This window comes from Odontesthes bonariensis, chromosome 2, assembly GCF_027942865.1.
Source record: "Odontesthes bonariensis isolate fOdoBon6 chromosome 2, fOdoBon6.hap1, whole genome shotgun sequence".
Lineage (NCBI taxonomy): Eukaryota > Metazoa > Chordata > Actinopteri > Atheriniformes > Atherinopsidae > Odontesthes > Odontesthes bonariensis.
In genome coordinates this window covers 419898-443856 of record NC_134507.1, presented here as the reverse complement: position 1 = coordinate 443856, position 23959 = coordinate 419898, and the positions used below count along the sequence as shown (strand labels likewise).

Sequence of the window (23959 nt, the reverse complement as noted above, 5' to 3'; positions counted from 1 at the left end):
AACTGAGCTGAACTGAACTTAATGAACTGAACTGAGGGAAAAAGGATCCACAGCCCACGTCATCAGGTTGGTGTTGCAGAGATGATTCTCTGAAAGTTAAAAAGAATAAAAATCTACCTGTCGCCTGTTCTTTTTGCTTTTATGAAAACACGGGAACATTTTTAAATTCAGCAGCTTTTTCTGCTGTTCGGTGAACTGAACTCCAACCTTTTAGTTCAGTTAAATTAACTAATTAAATTAAAAATATCTGAACATGTTGAAAGTGAAAATGGTTGTCATATAAGGAAAAACTTGATTTTATATAATTATATACAGGCTCTGTTGAGGCTATTACTGCCTTTTTGTTTGTTTGTTTGTTAGTTAGATTCTCTTTTTTTTGTTTGTTTGCGTTTATTCTCTCTTTCCTACTCCGCAATTCAGAGTTGATTGTCTTGCATTGTATTGTAAATATTGTTAACTAAAGCAAATAAATAAAAATTGTTAAAAAAAATATATATAGCTGAATATATATTCAGATATATATATATCTATATAATATATATAAAATATATATATTTTACCATGAAGTTAGACTTAAGCTCTTCTTTAAATTGACCTTGGAATGTCATGATTTATTTTCTATGTCTGATGAGTGTTTTATTTAGCCCAATATGTGTTGGAAGCTTAGCAACAGCGCAGGAGAGCGCTTTATGTTTGAGTGGGGTTGTTGTTTACTGAGGACTGTGTACGCTGGTTTATCAATTATGAAGATGTTCTTTTGACTATTGCTTTTTGTTGCTTGTGGTGTGTCTTGTAAGCCCATGGGGGCCGGGCACCTTTTTGGTGTATGACACCGTTTAATAAAATAAACAAAACAAAACAAACAAACATCTGAACTTGTTGGCCGAAGCTGAGAACTTTGAACCAAGTTTTTATGTGATTCTTCTGACTGTTCTGAGTCTGTTCGACTCTCAACTTAAAGTTGCTTCAGGTAAAGATTGTGAGAGATTCAGTTATCATCAGGCTTATTTGTTTTCAGACATTTAATAAAGCAGAATTAATCAAACAGTTACAGAACAAATTCATTCTGTATGAGTTTAAAATCTCCATTATAACTTATATATAATAAGTTATACACTTATATATAAGTATAAGGTGTTTGGGATGTTCTCCGGTTCTGCTCCTCATCACCGGGTTGGAGGTGTTTTGTTGCTGGGGAAGACTCCAGACTCCTGCCTCACCTCTCCGCAGCCTCACCCTCGTTGTTAAACTCACTCTCAGCCAATCAGAAAAATACCTTTGTGCGTCACTAGGCAGTCTGCACGCCGGCAGCCAATGGGATTCGCTGTGTGAGCAGCGGGTGCAGGGAGTTAAAACAGACCGAGTGACAGCGTCTGAGTCCCGGGGAGGAACATCACGGATCCTCCGTGGAGAAACCCTGCGACGCGGACAAGATGCCGAACAAAACCAAGAAGGAGAAGGTGAGTCGACGGCTGTGGTGCCGAACCGCAAGTCATTTCTGACCTGAATATATCAAGAAAAAGCTGTGAGGTGGCTCTTAATTTGGCCGTTGAGACTTGAGACGTTACATCTTATGAGCGGCGGGAAGCTAACCTGTTAGCTAACCTGCTAGCTAACCTGGAAGCTAACTTGTTAGCTAACCTGCTAGCTAACCTGGAAGCTAACTTGTTAGCTAACCTGCTTGCTAACCTGGAAGCTAACCTGTTAGCTAACCTATCCAATCAATAAAGAACAATATCTTAAACACATATGTAAATCTCCAAATTTACATCAAATAAAGTTAGATGATTTGGACCTAGTAAGTGAAAAATGTAACAATACATTTTTAAGACCGTATTCAGTAAACACCTTAGACCCAGGTATAGCAAGAAGCTCATTCATTCTTAGAAATTATAACAAATGTGAAAAATCAAATATTCGGACAAAATACTTAAAATTCCCAGTTCCCCCAAAATGTAAAGAAGTTAATTTAAAAAATATAAACAACATCTATCCCTCAAATTAATTTTTAAAAAGAAGATTTAAATTTGTTGTAGAAAACTGTTATAATTGCAAAACAAATTTGGAAACAACAGAACACCTATTTTATGAATGTGAGACTGTCCAAAATTTGTGGAAATCTCTACATCACTTATTATCATCCAGTTCCATAAACACGGATTTTTGGTCTTTTCAAAACGTCCAAGTAGGCGTAATCCTCAAAGATAAAAAAACAGAGTTCTTGATAAATAACTTCATCATCATCATCACTAAATTTTATATTCACAAGTGTCCATATGCCAAATCCCACCTTCATGGCTCGCATTAAAATATAATATATCCTCGTTACAAATATGTCTGAAACTAAACTGAAATATAAATAATCCCCATGCAAATAAATTATACACACTCATAGAAAATCTTAACCTGTCCTAACCTCTTGTAACTGTTTAAAAATTGTTTTTTAAAATTATTATTATTTTTTTTTTTTAAAGGTATTTATTTTTATTATTATTTATTATCCCCTTTTTTTTTATCTTGTGCATTTAAGATCCTTCAATTTTTTTTCTATATGTGGAGCTGTGAATATGTAAAGTTAAAAAAAAAACAACGGCAAAAAAAAATAACCTGTTAGCTAACATGCTAAGCTAGCCAGCATGCTGGCTAGGCTAACGCTAGCTCCAGAGTTGCTAACATCAGTAAAAATCAGTGTCTCCTCTGCTTTATCCGTGGAACACGGGGACAGTTACGGTTAGCTGTGGTGTTAGCGGGCAGGAGGCTTCCGTGCTGACAGTTAACGGCTGCCGGGGCTCCGGGAGAAGCCGCTGCCGGGGCGCCGAGTCATCGATCCGCCTGAGAGCAGCAGGGCTCGGCTGTTGGTGTCCCCGAGCTGTGACTCATCTGTGCGGTTCTTAAAACATGAAGTGTTTAAGAAGATGTTCAGAAGCTTCGGCTCAGCTTGGTTTCAGCACAAGAGCAAATCTTTGGTTTGGAACAGCTGGTTCTCATTAACAGCAAGTGTGTGGCAGCTCAGGTGCGTGGCAGCGCAGGTGCGTGGCAGCTCAGTTGCGTGGCAGCGCAGGTGCGTGGCAGCGCAGGTGCGTGGCAGCTCAGGTGCGTGGCAGCGCAGGTGCGTGGCAGCGCAGGTGCGTGGCAGCTCAGTTGCGTGGCAGCTCAGGTGCGTGGCAGCTCAGTTGCGTGGCAGCGCAGATGTGTGGCAGCTCAGTTGCGTGGCAGTTTAGGTGCGTGGCAGCGCAGGTGCGTGGCACCTCAGGTGCGTGGCACCTCAGGTGCGTGGCAGCGCAGGTGCGTGGCAGCTCAGTTGCCTGGCAGCGCAGGTGCGTGGCAGCTCAGTTGCGTGGCAGCGCAGGTGCGTGGCAGCGCAGGTGCGTGGCAGCTCAATTGCGTGGCAGTTTAGGTACGTGGCAGCGCAGGTGCGTGGCAGCGCAGGTGCGTGGCAGCGCAGGTGTGTGGCAGCTCAGTTGCGTGGCAGCGCAGGTGCGTGGCAGCTCAGTTGCGTGGCAGTTTAGGTGCGTGGCAGCTCAGGTGCGTGGCAGCTCAGGTGCGTGGCACCTCAGGTGCGTGGCAGCGCAGGTGCGTGGCAGCTCAGTTGCCTGGCAGCGCAGGTGCGTGGCAGCTCAGTTGCGTGGCAGCGCAGGTGCGTGGCAGCGCAGGTGCGTGGCAGCTCAGTTGCGTGGCAGCGCAGGTGCGTGGCAGCTCAGTTGCGTGGCAGTTTAGGTACGTGGCAGCGCAGGTGCGTGGCAGCGCAGGTGCGTGGCAGCGCAGGTGCGTGGCAGCTCAGTTGCGTGGCAGCTCAGGTGCGTGGCAGCGCAGGTGTGTGGCAGCGCAGGTGCGTGGCAGCTCAGTTGCGTGGCAGTTTAGGTGCGTGGCAGCTCAGGTGCGTGGCAGCTCAGGTGCGTGGCAGCTCAGGTGCGTGGAAGCTCGGTTGCGTGGCAGCGCAGGTGCGTGACAGCTCAATTGCGTGGCAGTTTAGGTGCGTGGCAGCTCAGGTGCGTGGCAGCGCAGGTGCGTGGCAGCGCAGGTGCGTGGCAGCTCAGTTGCGTGGCAGCGCAGGTGCGTGGCAGCTCAGTTGCGTGGCAGTTTAGGTACGTGGCAGCGCAGGTGCGTGGCAGCGCAGGTGCGTGGCAGCTCAGTTGCGTGGCAGCTCAGGTGCGTGGCAGCGCAGGTGTGTGGCAGCGCAGGTGCGTGGCAGCTCAGTTGCGTGGCAGTTTAGGTGCGTGGCAGCTCAGGTGCGTGGCAGCTCAGGTGCGTGGCAGCTCAGGTGCGTGGCAGCTCAGGTGCGTGGCAGCGCAGGTGCGTGGCAGCTCAGGTGCGTGGCAGCTCAGGTGCGTGGAAGCTCGGTTGCGTGGCAGCGCAGGTGCGTGACAGCTCAGGTGCGTTGCAGCTCAGGTGCGTTGCAGCTCAGGTGCGTGGCAGCGCAGGTGCGTGGCAGCTCAGGTGCGTGGCAGCTCAGGTGCGTGGCAGCTCAGGTGCGTGGAAGCTCGGTTGCGTGGCAGCGCAGGTGCGTGACAGCTCAATTGCGTGGCAGTTTAGGTGCGTGGCAGCTCAGGTGCGTGGCAGCTCAGGTGCGTGGCAGCTCAGGTCTGCTGCGATTGGTCGTTTGTTTCCCACAGGAAGCATCTGTTCAGCTTCTCTCGGTGTCACATGACCAGCTGATTGGTTTCAGGTTTCAGCTGAGCTAAACCTTGTTTCTGCGTTTGAACAGGAAACCAACAAACCCGCCAAAAGCAGCACCAGGAACAACAACAACAACGGCGGCGGGAAGGATGCAGCCTCAGAGAACTCTGACGAGGTGAGGGTCACATGAAGTCTGCAGGGCCACTGGCCCCGCCCCCTTTCACACCAACAGGCTCATGCTCAGACACACCTGTGTGTGACTGAGCTGTAAACCTGGTCGGTAACTGTGAGTTTGTTTCCAGTCGCAGCAGCAGAGCGGCAGCAAGCGACCCAGCAACAGCACCACGCCTCCTCCCACCCAGCTCAACAAGATCAAATACTCCGGGGGTCCTCAGCTGGTGAAGAAGGAGCGCCGCCAGAGCTCGTCCCGCTTCAGCCTGACCAAAAACAGGGAGCTGCAGAAGCTGCCTGCTTTAAAAGGTAAAACAAAGCCTATAAACCTGACTTTAACCTGAGCTAAACCGCCTATAAACCTGTCATTAACCTGACCTAAACCACCTATAAACCTGTCATTAACCTGAGCTAAACCACCTATAAACCTGACATTAACCTGAGCTTAACCACCTATAAACCTGACATTAACCTGAGCTAAACCACCTATAAACCTGTCATTAACCTGAGCTAAACCACCTATAAACCTGTCATTAACCTGAGCTAAACCACCTATAAACCTGACATTAACCTGACCTAAACCGCCTATAAACCTGTCATTAACCTGACCTAAACCGCCTATAAACCTGTCATTAACCTGAGCTAAACCACCTATAAACCTGACATTAACCTGACCTAAACCGCCTATAAACCTGTCATTAACCTGACCTAAACCGCCTATAAACCTGTCATTAACCTGAGCTAAACCACCTATAAACCTGTCATTAACCTGAGCTAAACCACCTATAAACCTGTCATTAACCTGAGCTAAACCACCTATAAACCTGTCATTAACCTGACCTAAACCGCCTATAAACCTGTCATTAACCTGAGCTAAACCACCTATAAACCTGTCATTAACCTGACCTAAACCGCCTATAAACCTGTCATTAACCTGACCTAAACCACCTATAAACCTGTCATTAACCTGAGCTAAACCACCTATAAACCTGACATTAACCTGAGCTAAACCACCTATAAACCTGTCATTAACCTGAGCTAAACCACCTATAAACCTGACATTAACCTGACCTAAACCACCTATAAACCTGTCATTAACCTGAGCTAAACCACCTATAAACCTGACATTAACCTGAGCTAAACCACCTATAAACCTGTCATTAACCTGAGCTAAACCACCTATAAACCTGTCATTAACCTGAGCTAAACCGCCTATAAACCTGTCATTAACCTGAGCTAAACCACCTATAAACCTGTCATTAACCTGAGCTAAACCGCCTATAAACCTGTCATTAACCTGAGCTAAACCACCTATAAACCTGTCATTAACCTGACCTAAACCACCTATAAACCTGTCATTAACCTGACCTAAACCACCTATAAACCTGTCATTAACCTGAGCTAAACCGCCTATAAACCTGTCATTAACCTGACCTAAACCACCTATAAACCTGTCATTAACCTGACCTAAACCACCTATAAACCTGTCATTAACCTGAGCTAAACCGCCTATAAACCTGTCATTAACCTGAGCTAAACCACCTATAAACCTGTCATTAACCTGAGCTAAACCACCTATAAACCTGTCATTAACCTGAGCTAAACCGCCTATAAACCTGACATTAACCTGAGCTAAACCACCTATAAACCTGTCATTAACCTGAGCTAAACCACCTATAAACCTGTCATTAACCTGAGCTAAACCACCTATAAACCTGACATTAACCTGAGCTAAACCACCTATAAACCTGACTTTAACCTGAGCTAAACCACCTATAAACCTGTCATTAACCTGAGCTAAACCGCCTATAAACCTGACATTAACCTGAGCTAAACCGCCTATAAACCTGACTTTAACCTGAGCTAAACCACCTATAAACCTGTCATTAACCTGAGCTAAACCACCTATAAACCTGACATTAACCTGAGCTAAACCACCTATAAACCTGTCATTAACCTGAGCTAAACCACCTATAAACCTGACATTAACCTGAGCTAAACCACCTATAAACCTGTCATTAACCTGAGCTAAACCACCTATAAACCTGTCATTAACCTGAGCTAAACCGCCTATAAACCTGTCATTAACCTGAGCTAAACCGCCTATAAACCTGACTTTAACCTGAGCTAAACCACCTATAAACCTGTCATTAACCTGAGCTAAACCACCTATAAACCTGTCATTAACCTGAGCTAAACCGCCTATAAACCTGTCATTAACCTGAGCTAAACCACCTATAAACCTGTCATTAACCTGAGCTAAACCGCCTATAAACCTGTCATTAACCTGACCTAAACCGCCTATAAACCTGACATTAACCTGAGCTAAACCACCTATAAACCTGACATTAACCTGAGCTAAACCGCCTATAAACCTGTCATTAACCTGAGCTAAACCACCTATAAACCTGTCATTAACCTGAGCTAAACCACCTATAAACCTGTCATTAACCTGAGCTAAACCACCTATAAACCTGTCATTAACCTGAGCTAAACCACCTATAAACCTGACATTAACCTGAGCTAAACCGCCTATAAACCTGACATTAACCTGAGCTAAACCACCTATAAACCTGTCATTAACCTGAGCTAAACCACCTATAAACCTGTCATTAACCTGAGCTAAACCACCTATAAACCTGACCTAATCTGGGCATGAACCAGACATTAATCTGACCCAGTCTAAACCTTGTGTTTCCATGCTTGCTGTCAGTAACTGTGTCACTGCCACAGTCTGATGTCATGAGCTGAGGCTTCTTCTTCTTCTGTGGTTCTGACTGACGCCTCTTGCCCCGCCTCCTCCCTCAGATGCCCCGCCCATTGAGCAAGAGGAGCTGTTCGTGCAGAAACTGCGCCAGTGCTGCGTGCTGTTCGACTTCATCAGCGACCCGCTCAGCGACCTCAAGTACAAGGAGGTGAAGAGGGCGGGGCTTAACGAGATGGTGGAGTACATAACGCACAACAGCGACGTGGTGACGGAGTGCATCTACCCCGAGGCCGTCTTCATGGTGAGACAACACACTCAGGCTGGAGTTATTCTCGTTCAATGCGGTGCCGGATGTTCGATGTTAGTTAGTTTTTTGTTTTTTTTAGTTAGTTAGTTATTTGTTTATTTGTGTTTATTAATAAACATATAATGTAAATATGCCAAATTTAGCTCCAAGGCTAATTTCCATCTGCAGTCCTGCTGTTCACACTAAAATCAAGACAAAGACAAAAACAGGAAACAAATCGTACAACATTCCATATCACTTAGCCACATCACAAGATATACAACAAATTACCTGTTATGGTAGGAATACCATACCGAAAAACCATAAACACAATTTTGTTGCACAGTAGTTTCAGACATTAAAATGCATCTGATTGGCAAATAATGTTTTACCTCCTATACAAGTATACATTTATTAAAGTGCATTTATCCTAAAGTGCTATTTTTAAAGTGCACGGAATAAAGTGCCAACTAATTTTAAGAATTACAGAATTACTACCAATTTATTTTTAGTATTGCATGTTAAATAAAACTACCCTTCATGTTTACAGTCCTGGTTATCGGTAAGCCATGTTTTTAGTTGTTTCTTAAAAGCTACATATGTTGAGTTTTTCCCTTACGGCCAACGGAATTGTGTTCCATGTAGAGCAACCAAAGACTGATAGGACCTTCTGTGCAAATGCTGTTCTCCTAAACTGTACCTCACAGTCCCCCCTGGTGGCTGATCAGGAAATGGCGGCCCATCGTGCCTGGTGTTGTTTCCGTAACGGCGTTCTCTTTCCCCTCAGTTTTCAGTGAACCTGTTCCGGACTCTTCCTCCATCCTCTAACCCCACCGGAGCAGAGTTCGACCCCGAAGAGGACGAGCCCACGCTGGAGGCGGCCTGGCCCCACCTGCAGGTATGTTACCTGGAAGCCATCTCTGATTTAATGCATTATCTTGTGAATGGAGGTCACTTTGAGTATGAAATAGGTCAGAGCCTGAGCTGTCAGAACCCAACCTGAGCTGTTAGAACCCAACCTGAACTGTTGAACATTTGTTTGTGTCCACAGCTGGTGTACGAGTTCTTTCTTCGCTTCCTGGAGTCTCCAGACTTCCAACCAAACGTCGCCAAAAAATACATCGACCAAAAGTTTGTAATGTCGGTAAGATGTGACCTGTGTGAGTTTCCTGCTGAGTAGCTGCAGGTGAGACAGGTGAAACACTGACAATTTAATCTGTTACAGCTGCTGGAGCTGTTTGACAGCGAGGATCCCAGAGAAAGAGACTTCCTCAAGACAATATTGCACCGGATATACGGCAAATTCCTCGGCCTCCGTGCATACATCCGCCGCCAGATCAACAACATCTTCTACAGGTGAGAAAACCACCTGAAAACACAGAGGAGAAACCACAGGACACATGCACAAAAAGGCTGCCTTCACACGGGGAAGGGCACGTGCGAATGGCGTTATTTTCACAGTAAAAACACGTGTTGGTTGTCATAGCAACAGTACATCTTTAACTAAAGCGTCACGGACTTAAAAACGTGCAACTTACAGGTTAGGATGATTAACTGAATGTGACCGCTGTCAGATTATAGCTGTGAAACCTTCATGGATTTCACACACACAACATACAGATATGGAGCCAGAGCACAGCAGCTCAGCAAAGCTAACGCCACGTTCCTGCTGTGAAGCCAGCAGAACACAGGTGAACACAGCTTTCTCAGTGTCTGTGTTTTATTGGCCCTGCAGATTTATCTACGAGACAGAACATCACAACGGCATCGCTGAGCTGCTGGAGATTCTGGGCAGGTAACACACTCTCTGACCTGTGTAACACTTTCTGACGTGTGTAACACTCTCTGACCTGTGTAACACTCTCTGACCTGTGTAACACTTTCTCTGACCTGTGTAACACTCTCTGACCTGTGTAACACTCTCTGACCTGAGTAACACTTTCTGACGTGTGTAACACTCTCTGACCTGTGTAACACTCTCTGACCTGTGTAACACTCTCTGACCTGTGTAACACTTTCTGACCTGTGTAACACTTTCTCTGACCTGAGTAACACTCTCTGACCTGTGTAACACTCTCTGACCTGAGTAACACTCTCTGACGTGTGTAACACTCTCTGACCTGTGTAACACACTCTGACCTGTGTAACACTTTCTCTGACCTGAGTAACACTCTCTGACGTGTGTAACACTCTCTGACCTGTGTAACACTCTCTGACCTGTGTAACACACTCTGACCTGTGTAACACTCTCTGACCTGTGTAACACACTCTGACGTGTGTAACACTCTCTGACGTGTGTAACACTCTCTCTGACCTGTGTAACACACTCTCTGACCTGTGTAACACTCTCTGACGTGTGTAACACTCTCTGACCTGTGTAACACTCTCTCTGACGTGTGTAACACACACTCTGACCTGTGTAACACACTCTCTGACCTGTGTAACACACACTCTGACCTGTGTAACACTCTCTGACCTGTGTAACACACACTCTGACCTGTGTAACACTCACTCTGACCTGTGTAACACACTCTGACGTGTGTAACACTCTCTGACGTGTGTAACACTCTCTGACCTGTGTAACACTCTCTCTGACCTGTGTAACACACTCTCTGACCTGTGTAACACTCTCTGACCTGTGTAACACTCTCTCTGACGTGTGTAACACACACTCTGACGTGTGTAACACACTCTGACCTGTGTAACACTCTCTCTGACCTGTGTAACACACTCTCTGACGTGTGTAACACACTCTGACCTGTGTAACACTCTCTGACCTGTGTAACACTCTCTCTGACCTGTGTAACACACTCTCTGACCTGTGTAACACTCTCTGACCTGTGTAACACTCTCTCTGACGTGTGTAACACACACTCTGACCTGTGTAACACACTCTCTGACCTGTGTAACACTCACTCTGACCTGAGTAACACTCTCTCTGACCTGTGTAACACACACTCTGACCTGTGTAACACTCTCTGACGTGTGTAACACACACTCTGACCTGTGTAACACACACTCTGACCTGTGTAACACACACTCTGACCTGTGTAACACTCTCTCTGACCTGTGTAACACACACTCTGACCTGTGTAACACTCTCTCTGACCTGTGTAACACACACTCTGACCTGTGTAACACTCTCTCTGACCTGTGTAACACACTCTCTGACCTGTGTAACACACACTCTGACCTGTGTAATACTCTCTGACCTGTGTAACACTCTCTCTGACCTGTGTAACACACACTCTGACCTGTGTAACACTTTCTCTGACCTGAGTAACACTCTCTGACGTGTGTAACACTCTCTGACCTGTGTAACACACACTCTGACCTGTGTAACACTTTCTCTGACCTGAGTAACACTCTCTGACCTGTGTAACTCTCTCTGACCTGTGTAACACACACTCTGACCTGTGTAACACACTCTCTGACCTGTGTAACACACACTCTGACCTGTGTAACACTTTCTCTGACCTGAGTAACACTCTCTGACGTGTGTAACACTCTCTGACCTGTGTAACACACACTCTGACCTGTGTAACACTTTCTCTGACCTGAGTAACACACTCTCTGACCTGTGTAACACACACTCTGACCTGTGTAACACTTTCTCTGACCTGTGTAACACTCTCTCTGACCTGTGTAACACACACTCTGACCTGAGTAACACACACTCTGACCTGAGTAACACACACTCTGACCTGTGTAACACACACTCTGACCTGTGTAACACACTCTCTGACCTGTGTAACACACACTCTGACCTGTGTAACACACACTCTGACCTGTGTAACACTCTCTCTGACCTGAGTAACACACTCTGACCTGTGTAACACAATCTGACCTGAGTAACACACACTCTGACCTGTGTAACACTCTCTCTGACCTGTGTAACACACTCTGACCTGAGTAACACACTCTGACCTGTGTAACACAATCTGACCTGAGTAACACACACTCTGACCTGTGTAACACTCTCTCTGACCTGAGTAACACACTCTGACCTGAGTAACACACACTCTGACCTGTGTAACACTCTCTCTGACCTGAGTAACACACTCTGACCTGAGTAACACACTCTGACCTGTGTAACACAATCTGACCTGAGTAACACACTCTCTGACCTGAGTAACACACACTCTGACCTGTGTAACACTCTCTCTGACCTGAGTAACACACTCTGACCTGAGTAACACACTCTGACCTGTGTAACACAATCTGACCTGAGTAACACACTCTCTGACCTGTGTAACACACTCTGACCTGTGTAACACACTCTGACCTGTGTAACACTCTCTGACCTGTGTAACACTCTCTCTGACCTGTGTAACACACTCTGACCTGTGTAACACAATCTGACCTGTGCAACACACACTCTGACCTGTGTAACACTCTCTGACCTGTGTAACACTCTCTGACCTGTGTAACACAATCTGACCTGTGTAACACACACTCTGACCTGTGTAACACTTTCTCTGACCTGAGTAACACTCTCTGACGTGTGTAACACTCTCTGACCTGTGTAACACACACTCTGACCTGAGTAACACACACTCTGACCTGTGTAACACACACTCTGACCTGTGTAACACTCTCTGACCTGTGTAACACACACTCTGACCTGTGTAACACACACTCTGACCTGTGTAACACTCTCTGACCTGTGTAACACACACTCTGACCTGTGCAACACACACTCTGACCTGTGTAACACTCTCTCTGACCTGTGTAACACTCTCTGACCTGTGTAACACTCTCTGACCTGTGTAACACAATCTGACCTGTGTAACACTTTCTCTGACCTGAGTAACACTCTCTGACGTGTGTAACACTCTCTGACCTGTGTAACACACACTCTGACCTGAGTAACACACACTCTGACCTGTGTAACACACACTCTGACCTGTGTAACACACTCTCTGACCTGTGTAACACACACTCTGACCTGTGTAACACTCTCTGACCTGTGTAACACAATCTGACCTGTGTAACACACACTCTGACCTGTGTAACACACTCTGACCTGTGTAACACACTCTCTGACCTGAGTAACACACTCTGACCTGTGTAACACAATCTGACCTGTGTAACACACACTCTGACCTGTGTAACACACTCTCTGACCTGTGTAACACACACTCTGACCTGTGTAACACTCTCTGACCTGTGTAACACACTCTCTGACCTGAGTAACACTCTCTGACCTGTGTAACACTCTCTGACCTGTGTAACACACTCTCTGACCTGAGTAACACTCTCTGACCTGTGTAACACTCTCTCTGACCTGTGTAACACTCTCTCTGACCTGTGTAACACTCTCTGACCTGTGTAACACACACTCTGACCTGTGTAACACTCTCTCTGACCTGTGTAACACACACTCTGACCTGTGTAACACTCTCTGACCTGTGTAACACACACTCTGACCTGTGTAACACTCTCTCTGACCTGTGTAACACACTCTCTGACCTGTGTAACACTCTCTGACCTGTGTAACACACTCTCTGACCTGTGTAACACTCTCTGACCTGTGTAACACACTCTCTGACCTGTGTAACTCTCTCTGACCTGTGTAACACACTCTCTGACCTGTGTAACACACACTCTGACCTGTGTAACACTCTCTCTGACCTGTGTAACACACACTCTGACCTGTGTAACACTCTCTGACCTGTGTAACACACACTCTGACCTGTGTAACACTCTCTGACCTGTGTAACACTCTCTCTGACCTGTGTAACACACTCTCTGACCTGTGTAACACTCTCTGACCTGTGTAACACACACTCTGACCTGTGTAACACTCTCTGACCTGTGTAACACACACTCTGACCTGTGTAACACTCTCTGACCTGTGTAACACTCTCTGACCTGTGTAACACTCTCTCTGACCTGTGTAACACTCTCTCTGACCTGTGTAACACTCTCTGACCTGTGTAACACTCTCTCTGACCTGTGTAACACTCTCTCTGACCTGTGTAACACACACTCTGACCTGTGTAACACACTCTGACCTGTGTAACACACTCTGACCTGTGTAACACACTCTGACCTGTGTAACACACTCTGACCTGTGTAACACACTCTCTGACCTGTGTAACACACTCTCTGACCTGTGTAACACACTCTGACCTGTGTAACACTCTCTCTGACCTGTGTAACACTCTCTGACCTGTGTAACACTCTCTGACCTGTGTAACACTCTCTCTGACCTGTGTAACACACACTCTGACCTGTGTAACACACTCTGACCTGTGTAACACACTCTGACCTGTGTAACACACTCTGACCTGTGTAACACACTCTCTGACCTGTGTAACACTCTCTGACCTGTGTAACACACTCTCTGACCTGTGTAACACACTCTCTGACCTGTGTAACACACTCTGACCTGTGTAACACTCTCTGACCTGTGTAACACACTCTGACCTGTGTAACACACTCTCTGACCTGTGTAACACACTCTCTGACCTGTGTAACACACTCTCTGACCTGTGTAACACTCTCTCTGACCTGTGTAACACTCTCTGACCTGTGTAACACTCACTCTGACCTGAGTAACACACACTCTGACCTGTGTAACACACACTCTGACCTGTGTAACACTCTCTGACCTGTGTAACACTCTCTCTGACCTGTGTAACACACACTCTGACCTGTGTAACACACTCTGACCTGTGTAACACACTCTCTGACCTGTGTAACACACACTCTGACCTGTGTAACACACTCTCTGACCTGTGTAACACACACTCTGACCTGTGTAACACACTCTCTGACCTGTGTAACACACACTCTGACCTGTGTAACACTCTTTGACCTGTGTAACACTCTCTGACCTGTGTAACACACTCTGACCTGTGTAACACACTCTCTGACCTGTGTAACACACTCTCTGACCTGTGTAACACACTCTCTGACCTGTGTAACACTCTCTCTGACCTGTGTAACACACACTCTGACCTGTGTAACACTCTCTGACCTGTGTAACACTCTCTGACCTGTGTAACACTCTCTCTGACCTGTGTAACACTCTCTGACCTGTGTAACACACTCTGACCTGTGTAACACACTCTCTGACCTGTGTAACACACACTCTGACCTGTGTAACACTCTCTGACCTGTGTAACACTCTCTGACCTGTGTAACTCTCTCTGACCTGTGTAACACACTCTCTGACGTGAGTAACACTCTCTCTGACCTGTGTAACACTCTCTCTGACCTGTGTAACACTCTCTCTGACCTGTGTAACACACACTCTGACCTGTGTAACACTCTCTCTGACCTGTGTAACACTCTCTCTGACCTGTGTAACACTCTCTCTGACCTGTGTAACACACACTCTGACCTGTGTAACACACACTCTGACCTGTGTAACACTCTCTGACCTGTGTAACACTCTCTGACCTGTGTAACACACACTCTAACCTGTGTAACACTCTCTGACCTGTGTAACACTCTCTGACCTGTGTAACACACTCTCAGACCTGTGTAACACTCTCTGACCTGTGTAACACACTCTCTGACCTGTGTAACACTCTCTGACCTGTGTAACACACTCTCTGACCTGTGTAACACACTCTCAGACCTGTGTAACACACACTCTAACCTGTGTAACACTCTCTGACCTGTGTAACACTCTCTGACCTGTGTAACACTCTCTGACCTGTGTAACACTCTCTGACCTGTGTAACACTCACTCTGACCTGTGTAACACTCTCTGACCTGTGTAACACTCTCTGACCTGTGTAACACTCACTCTGACCTGTGTAACACTCTCTGACCTGTGTAACACACTCTGACCTGTGTAACACTCACTCTGACCTGTGTAACACTCTCTGACCTGTGTAACACTCACTCTGACCTGTGTAACACTCTCTGACCTGTGTAACACTCACTCTGACCTGTGTAACACTCTCTGACCTGTGTAACACACTCTGACCTGTGTAACACTCACTCTGACCTGTGTAACACTCACTCTGACCTGTGTAACACTCACTCTGACCTGTGTAACACACTCTGACCTGTGTAACACTCACTCTGACCTGTGTAACACTCTCTGACCTGTGTAACACTCTCTGACCTGTGTAACACTCACTCTGACCTGTGTAACACTCTCTGACCTGTGTAACACTCTCTGACCTGTGTAACACTCACTCTGACCTGTGTAACACACACTCTGACCTGTGTAACACTCTCAGACCTGTGTAACACTCTCTCTGACCTGAGTAACACTCTCTGACCTGTGTAACACTCTCTGACCTGTGTAACACACACTCTGACCTGTGTAACACTCTCTGACCTGTGTAACACTCTCTGACCTGTGTAACACTCTCTGACCTGTGTAACACTCTCTGACGTGTGTAACACTCTCTGACGTGTGTAACACTCTCTGACGTGTGTAACACTCTCTGACCTGTGTAACACACTCTCAGACCTGTGTAACACTCTCTGACCTGTGTAACACACTCTCTGACCTGTGTAACACTCTCTGACCTGTGTAACACTCTCTGACCTGTGTAACACACTCTCAGACCTGTGTAACACTCTCTGACCTGTGTAACACTCTCTGACGTGTGTAACACTCTCTGACCTGTGTAACACTCTCTGACCTGTGTAACACACTCTCAGACCTGTGTAACACTCTCTGACCTGTGTAACACACTCTCTGACCTGTGTAACACTCTCTGACCTGTGTAACACACTCTCTGACCTGTGTAACACACTCTCTGACCTGTGTAACACACTCTCAGACCTGTGTAACACACACTCTGACCTGTGTAACACTCTCTGACCTGTGTAACACACACTCTGACCTGTGTAACACTCACTCTGACCTGTGTAACACACACTCTAACCTGTGTAACACTCTCTGACCTGTGTAACACTCTCTGACCTGTGTAACACTCTCTGACCTGTGTAACACACTCTGACCTGTGTAACACTCTCTGACCTGTGTAACACTCACTCTGACCTGTGTAACACTCTCTGACCTGTGTAACACTCTCTGACCTGTGTAACACTCTCTGACCTGTGTAACACTCACTCTGACCTGTGTAACACTCACTCTGACCTGTGTAACACACACTCTGACCTGTGTAACACTCACTCTGACCTGTGTAACACACACTCTGACCTGTGTAACACTCTCAGACCTGTGTAACACTCTCTCTGACCTGAGTAACACACACTCTGACCTGTGTAACACTCTCTGACCTGTGTAACTCTCTCTGACCTGTGTAACACACACTCTGACCTGTGTAACTCTCTCTGACCTGTGTAACACACACTCTGACCTGTGTAACTCTCTCTGACCTGTGTAACACTCACTCTGACCTGTGTAACACACACTCTGACCTGTGTAACACTCACTCTGACCTGTGTAACACACACTCTGACCTGTGTAACACTCTCAGACCTGTGTAACACTCTCTCTGACCTGAGTAACACACACTCTGACCTGTGTAACACTCTCTGACCTGTGTAACTCTCTCTGACCTGTGTAACACTCACTCTGACCTGTGTAACACACACTCTGACCTGTGTAACACTCTCAGACCTGTGTAACACTCTCTCTGACCTGAGTAACACACACTCTGACCTGTGTAACACTCTCTGACCTGTGTAACTCTCTCTGACCTGTGTAACACACACTCTGACCTGTGTAACTCTCTCTGACCTGTGTAACACTCTCTCTGACCTGTGTAACACTCTCTGACCTGTGTAACTCTCTCTGACCTGTGTAACACACATTGTTTCTTCTCTCTCAGTATAATCAACGGCTTTGCTCTGCCTCTGAAAGAAGAACACAAGATGTTTCTGATCAGAGTTCTGCTGCCGCTGCATAAAGTCAAGTCTCTGAGTGTTTACCACCCCCAGGTCAGAGGTCGCTCCGTCTCTGCTGTGTTATATTTGTGTTTTTCTCGCTGGTTTCTTGGTGACTTTTTGTTGTGAAACTCCTCAGCTTGCCTACTGTGTGGTTCAGTTTCTGGAGAAGGACAGCGGTCTCACTGAGCCTGTGAGTATCCTGAACCTACTGTCTCATGAAAACTCTGTGGAAGGATGGCAGAGATGGGGACTCAAGTCGACTCGAGTCGCTGTTTTGAAAAAACTTTTGTCTTAAAGGTTATCAAACTAAAATTAAACAGAACTGAAATAGTTCCTTGACGCACTGTGGGTTTCTGGTGTACGCAATAAGGTCCAAAAAACGTCAAAATGCAGTTCATCGTGGGTTTTATTCCGACTTTGCAGGCAAAACAGAACATGACAAGCTTCATGAGATCCCTTCTTGCCTCTCCTGCTCACCCACCTTGACAAACTGACAACTGAAACTGCTAACTGGTAAAAAAAAAAACATGTGACCACCCAAGTGCGCCCAGAGCTCCCTAAAACCCAAGTATTTATGTGAAAAGCCCATTTCCCAAACAAAAAACTAATTAAATTAATTACAAACCAATTTATCCTAAACAGCTCAAATTAAACAAAAATGCTAATTATCAACCAAAAACTAAGCAAATAATATAAAATAAATCTAAATTCTATGGCTTAACTAGAAATAAAGAAATAGCTCCTACACACCGTTAAAGCAGCTGAAAGACAGCGTCTGAGCAGAGAACTCAGCTGGACTCACAGGGAGCAGGAGGTCTGGGGGGTTTTCTGAGCTCACTTATTGACCTTTGACCCCTGTAGGTGATCGTGGGTCTGCTGAAGTTCTGGCCCAAGACTCACAGTCCGAAGGAGGTGATGTTCCTGAACGAGCTGGAGGAGATCCTGGACGTCATCGAGCCGTCCGAGTTTGTTAAAGTCCAGGAGCCGCTCTTCAGACAGCTCGCCAAATGTGTGTCCAGCCCACACTTCCAGGTAAGCGGGTCAGAACCGGTTACCCAGAATCCCACGGGGCTGCTGGTGCTAACTCTAACCCTGCTGTGTGCTCAGGTGGCAGAGCGAGCTCTGTATTACTGGAATAACGAGTACATCATGAGTCTGATCAGCGACAACGCCGCTAAGATCCTCCCCATCATGTTCCCCGCCCTCTACAAGAACTCCAAAAGCCACTGGAACAAGTAACACACACACACCTGACAGGCCTGTGTTTCCATCTGTGTGAGGACCAAACAGAGACCTTCTGTAGTTTCCTGTTCTCAGTGTTGATGCTCCTCTCCCTCAGGACCATCCACGGCCTGATCTACAACGCTCTGAAGCTCTTCATGGAGATGAACCAGAAGCTGTTCGATGACTGCACGCAACAGTACAAGGCCGAGAAACAGAAGTAAGCACATCTGCACACATCTGCAGCCGAGAAACAGAAGTAAGCACATCTGCGCACATCTGCAGCACGTCTGCATCTGCAACACGTCTGCAGCACATCTGCACACATCTGCAGCACGTCTGCATCTGCAGCACATCTGCACACATCTGCAGCACATCTGCATCTGCACACATCTGCAGCACGTCTGCATCTGCACACATCTGCAGCACATCTGCATCTGCAACACGTCTGCAGCACATCTGCAGCACATCTGCAGCACATCTGCAGGACGTCTGCATCTGCAACACGTCTGCAGCACATCTGCAGCACATCTGCACACATCTGCAGCACATCTGCAGGACGTCTGCATCTGCACACATCTGCAGCACATCTGCACACATCTGCACACGTCTGCAGCACATCTGCAGCACGTCTGCATCTGCACACGTCTGCAGCACATCTGCACACATCTGCAGCACATCTGCAGGACGTCTTCATCTGCACACGTCTGCAGCACATCTGCAGGACGTCTGCAGCACATCTGCAGGACGTCTGCATCTGCACACATCTGCAGGACGTCTGCAGCACATCTGCAGGACGTCTGCAGCACATCTGCAGGACGTCTGCATCTGCACACATCTGCAGGACGTCTGCATCACATCTGCAGGACGTCTGCAGCACATCTGCAGGACGTCTGCAGCACATCTGCAGGACGTCTGCAGCACATCTGCAGGACGTCTGCATCTGCACACATCTGCAGGACGTCTGCAGCACATCTGCAGGACGTCTGCAGCACATCTGCAGGACGTCTGCAGCACATCTGCAGGACGTCTGCATCTGCACACATCTGCAGGACGTCTGCAGCACATCTGCAGGACGTCTGCAGCACATCTGCAGGACGTCTGCATCTGCACACATCTGCAGGACGTCTGCAGCACATCTGCAGGACGTCTGCAGCACATCTGCAGGACGTCTGCAGCACATCTGCAGGACGTCTGCAGCACATCTGCAGGACGTCTGCAGCACATCTGCAGGACGTCTGCATCTGCACACATCTGCAGGACGTCTGCAGCACATCTGCAGGACGTCTGCAGCACATCTGCAGGACGTCTGCATCTGCACACATCTGCAGCACATCTGCAGGACGTCTTCATCTGCACACGTCTGCAGCACATCTGCAGGACGTCTGCAGCACATCTGCAGGACGTCTGCATCTGCACACATCTGCAGGACGTCTGCAGCACATCTGCAGGACGTCTGCAGCACATCTGCAGGACGTCTGCATCTGCACACATCTGCAGGACGTCTGCAGCACATCTGCAGGACGTCTGCAGCACATCTGCAGGACGTCTGCAGCACATCTGCAGGACGTCTGCATCTGCACACATCTGCAGGACGTCTGCAGCACATCTGCAGGACGTCTGCATCTGCACACATCTGCAGGACGTCTGCAGCACATCTGCAGCACGTCTGCAGCACCTTTCCATGGAGACCAACACCGTGCATGTGTGTGTCTGCAGGGAGAAGTTTAAGCTGAAGGAGCGTGAGGAGATCTGGCTGAAGATCGAGGAGCTGGCCCGGCTGAACCCACAGGTGGGAACATTCAGACTCAAGCCAAGAGTTTGTTTGTTTATTTCAAGTCCAAAATGATCTCTGATCAACTGATCGATCATTTAAAAACGTTTAAAGTCTCTCTGACTGAATGTTTTTCAGTTTCGGATTTAGATCAATGGAACCAAGAACCTCCAGCTGTTAGTTTACAGATAAACTGATCTGCAGATTGATCAATACTGAACCAGTGATTGGCTGTTAGTGACAGCAGCTCCTCCTTCATGTTTACTTTCAGAGTCACAAGCTCCACCCCCTCCGCCCTGGACTCCGCCCACAGGAAGAGGTGAGGCCACGTTTGTTTTTTCACACGGATCGGTGCACCGTGTGTTTGTGGGGTTCCCTAACGTGTGTGTGTGTGTGTGTGTGCGTGTGTGTGTGTGTGTGTGTGTGTGTGTGCGTGTGTGTGCGTAGTACATGCTGTACGGTGACGGTAACCTGGCGCTGTACTCGATGGAGACGGAGACTCCGACAGCCGAAGACATCCAGCTGCTGAAGAAGACGGTGGAGAGCGAGGCCTCACAGGTACGTGCACATGCACACACACGTGCACATGCACGGGGATTGAGCTCTCAGTTTAATACTTGATCATGACCTCTGAACCTGTGGAGCACCCGACAGCTGATTGGTTTCTCCAGCATTACATCATGGCGGAACCATCAGAGACCTCTCCTCTTCTTCTACACTTGGTTTGTTATTTGTTGATGACCACATGAATCCGTCTGAGGTTCTTGTCTTTTCTGTCCTCAGGGCATGAAGGATCTGAAGAAAGACAAAGTCCTGATGAGAAGGAAATCGGAGCTGCCGCAGGACGTCTACACCATCAAAGCTCTGGAGGCTCACAAGAGAGCCGAGGAGTACCTGACAGCCAATCAGGAGGCTCTCTGACCGGGACCCTCTCTGACCGGCTCTCTGCTCCGCCCCCCCGCCGCCCTTTCCAGCGGCGAAGTTATCGCTGTCGTGGAGAATCGGGCGGGGACAGAGCTGATGATGCGTTCCACAAAAAAATTACAAGAGAAACTCAGCTCTGCCCCCTGGTGGCCGACAACAAGTAGGACTCTGTAGAAGCGCCGTCCGTCCACGTGCCGTTAGTGTGTCAGCGCTCCACTGTGATTGGACATCAGTTTCATGTTGCATCAACACGCCTCTGCCTGCCGCCATCACGCTCATTCAGGTCCGTCCAGCAGGTTCCTCCGGCAGTTTCCACTGGCAGGTTCCTCCAGCAGGTTCCTCCGGCAGTTTCCACTGGCAGGTTCCTCCAGCAGGTTCCTCCGGCAGTTTCCACTGGCAGGTTCCTCCAGCAGGTTCCAACGGCAGGTTCCAACGGCAGGTTCCACCGGCAGGTTCCACCGGCAGGTTCCACCGGCAGGTTCCACCAGCTGCTGCCGTTCCGCCGACTGCTGCCGTTCCACCGGCTGGCTGCTGCCGTTCCACCGGCTGGCTGTTGCCGTTCCACCGGCTGCCGTTCCGCCGACTGCTGCCGTTCCCCCGGCTGGCTGTTGCCGTTCCACCGGCTGGCTGCTGCCGTTCCGCCGACTGCCGTTCCACCGGCTGCCGTTCCGCCGGCTGGCTGCTGCCGTTCCACCGGCTGGCTGCTGCCGTTCCGCCGACTGCCGTTCCGCCGGCTGGCTGCTGCCGTTCCACCGGCTGGCTGCTGCCGTTCCACCGACTGGCTGCTGCCGTTCCACAGGCTGGCGTTCCGCCGGCTGGCTGCTGCCGTTCCACAGGCTGGCGTTCCGCCGGCTGGCTGGCGTTCCACTGGAGGACCCCATCGACTCGCTGCGATCCGTGACCACCTGCATGCTTCTGATGCGTCGGGTTGTCCTGATGACGTAATTTCTCTCGTTTACCTGTCACAGGTGTGTGACACTGAGTGAGCGCCTTGTTTTTGTCAAACAGGAAGTGCCGTCTTCTGATAGCGTCCGACTTCAATCAGGTGCAGCTCAGAGCAACGGCGGGTGACTCATACTGTGATGTCACACATTCTGATGACCTGATCAATGTCTTTATTGATCACAGGCTAACCCTAACCCATAGCCCCGCCTCCATAACCCTAACTCCCATAGCCCCGCCTCCATAACCCTAACTCCCATAGCCCCGCCTCCATAACCCTAACCCCCATAGCCCCGCCTCCATAACCCTAACCCTATAGCCATAACCCTAACTCCCATAACCCCGCCTCCATAACCCTAACCCCCATAACCCTAACTCCCATAACCCCGCCTCCATAACCCTAACCCCCATAGCCACGCCTCCATAGCCCCGCCTCCATAACCCTAACCCTATAGCCATAACCCTAACTCCCATAACCCCGCCTCCATAACCCTAACCCCCATAACCCTAACTCCCATAGCCCCGCCTCCATAACCCTAACTCCCATAGCCCCGCCTCCATAACCCTAACCCTATAGCCATAACCCTAACTCCCATAACCCCGCCTCCATAACCCTAACCCCCATAACCCTAACTCCCATAACCCCGCCTCCATAACCCTAACCCCCATAGCCACGCCTCCATAGCCCCGCCTCCATAACCCTAACCCTATAGCCATAACCCTAACTCCCATAACCCCGCCTCCATAACCCTAACCCCCATAACCCTAACTCCCATAGCCCCGCCTCCATAACCCTAACTCCCATAGCCCCGCCTCCATAACCCTAACTCCCATAGCCCCGCCTCCATAACCCTAACTCCCATAGCCCCGCCTCCATAGCCCCGCCTCCATAACCCTAACCCTATAGCCATAACCCTAACTCCCATAACCCCGCCTCCATAACCCTAACCCCCATAGCCCTAACTCCCATAGCCACGCCTCCATAACACCGCCTCCATAACCCTGACTCCCATAGCCCCGCCTCCATAACCCCGCCTCCATAACCCTAACCCCATAACCCTAACCCCCATAGCCCCGCCTCCATAACCCTAACTCCCATAGCCCCGCCCCCATAACCCTGACTCCCATAGCCACGCCTCCATAACCCTAACTCCCATAGCCCCGCCCCCATAACCCTGACTCCCATAGCCACGCCTCCATAACCCTAACTCCCATAGCCCCGCCCCCATAACCCTGACTCCCATAGCCACGCCTCCATAACCCTAACTCCCATAGCCCCGCCTCATAACCCTAACCCCATAACACTAACCCCCATAGCCCCACCTCCATAACCCTAACTCCCATAGCCCCGCCTCCATAACCCTAACCCCCATAACCCTAACCCCCATAACCCCGCCTCCATAACCCTAACCCCCATAACCCCGCCCCATAACCCTGACTCCCATAGCCACGCCTCCATAACCCCGCCTCATAACCCTAACCCCAT

The 23959-nt window shown here is 48.4% G+C and overlaps 1 protein-coding gene across 1 annotated transcript; it reads left to right on the top strand.

Annotated features, from left to right (window-relative positions):
- Window positions 1–1350: 1350 nt before the first annotated feature.
- ppp2r5d (protein phosphatase 2, regulatory subunit B', delta) lies at window positions 1351–21894 on the top strand. The gene is made up of 17 exons (XM_075473684.1): window positions 1351–1460; window positions 4706–4792; window positions 4920–5097; window positions 7597–7796; window positions 8569–8679; window positions 8833–8925; window positions 9007–9137; window positions 9517–9576; window positions 17555–17663; window positions 17749–17802; window positions 18474–18644; window positions 18720–18847; window positions 18952–19053; window positions 20553–20625; window positions 20879–20926; window positions 21055–21165; window positions 21391–21894. Exons 1-17 carry the CDS (start codon window positions 1434–1436, stop codon window positions 21526–21528), a joined length of 1821 nt encoding a protein of 606 aa, XP_075329799.1. The 5' UTR covers window positions 1351–1433; the 3' UTR covers window positions 21529–21894.
- The last annotated feature ends 2065 nt before the right edge of the window (window positions 21895–23959 follow it).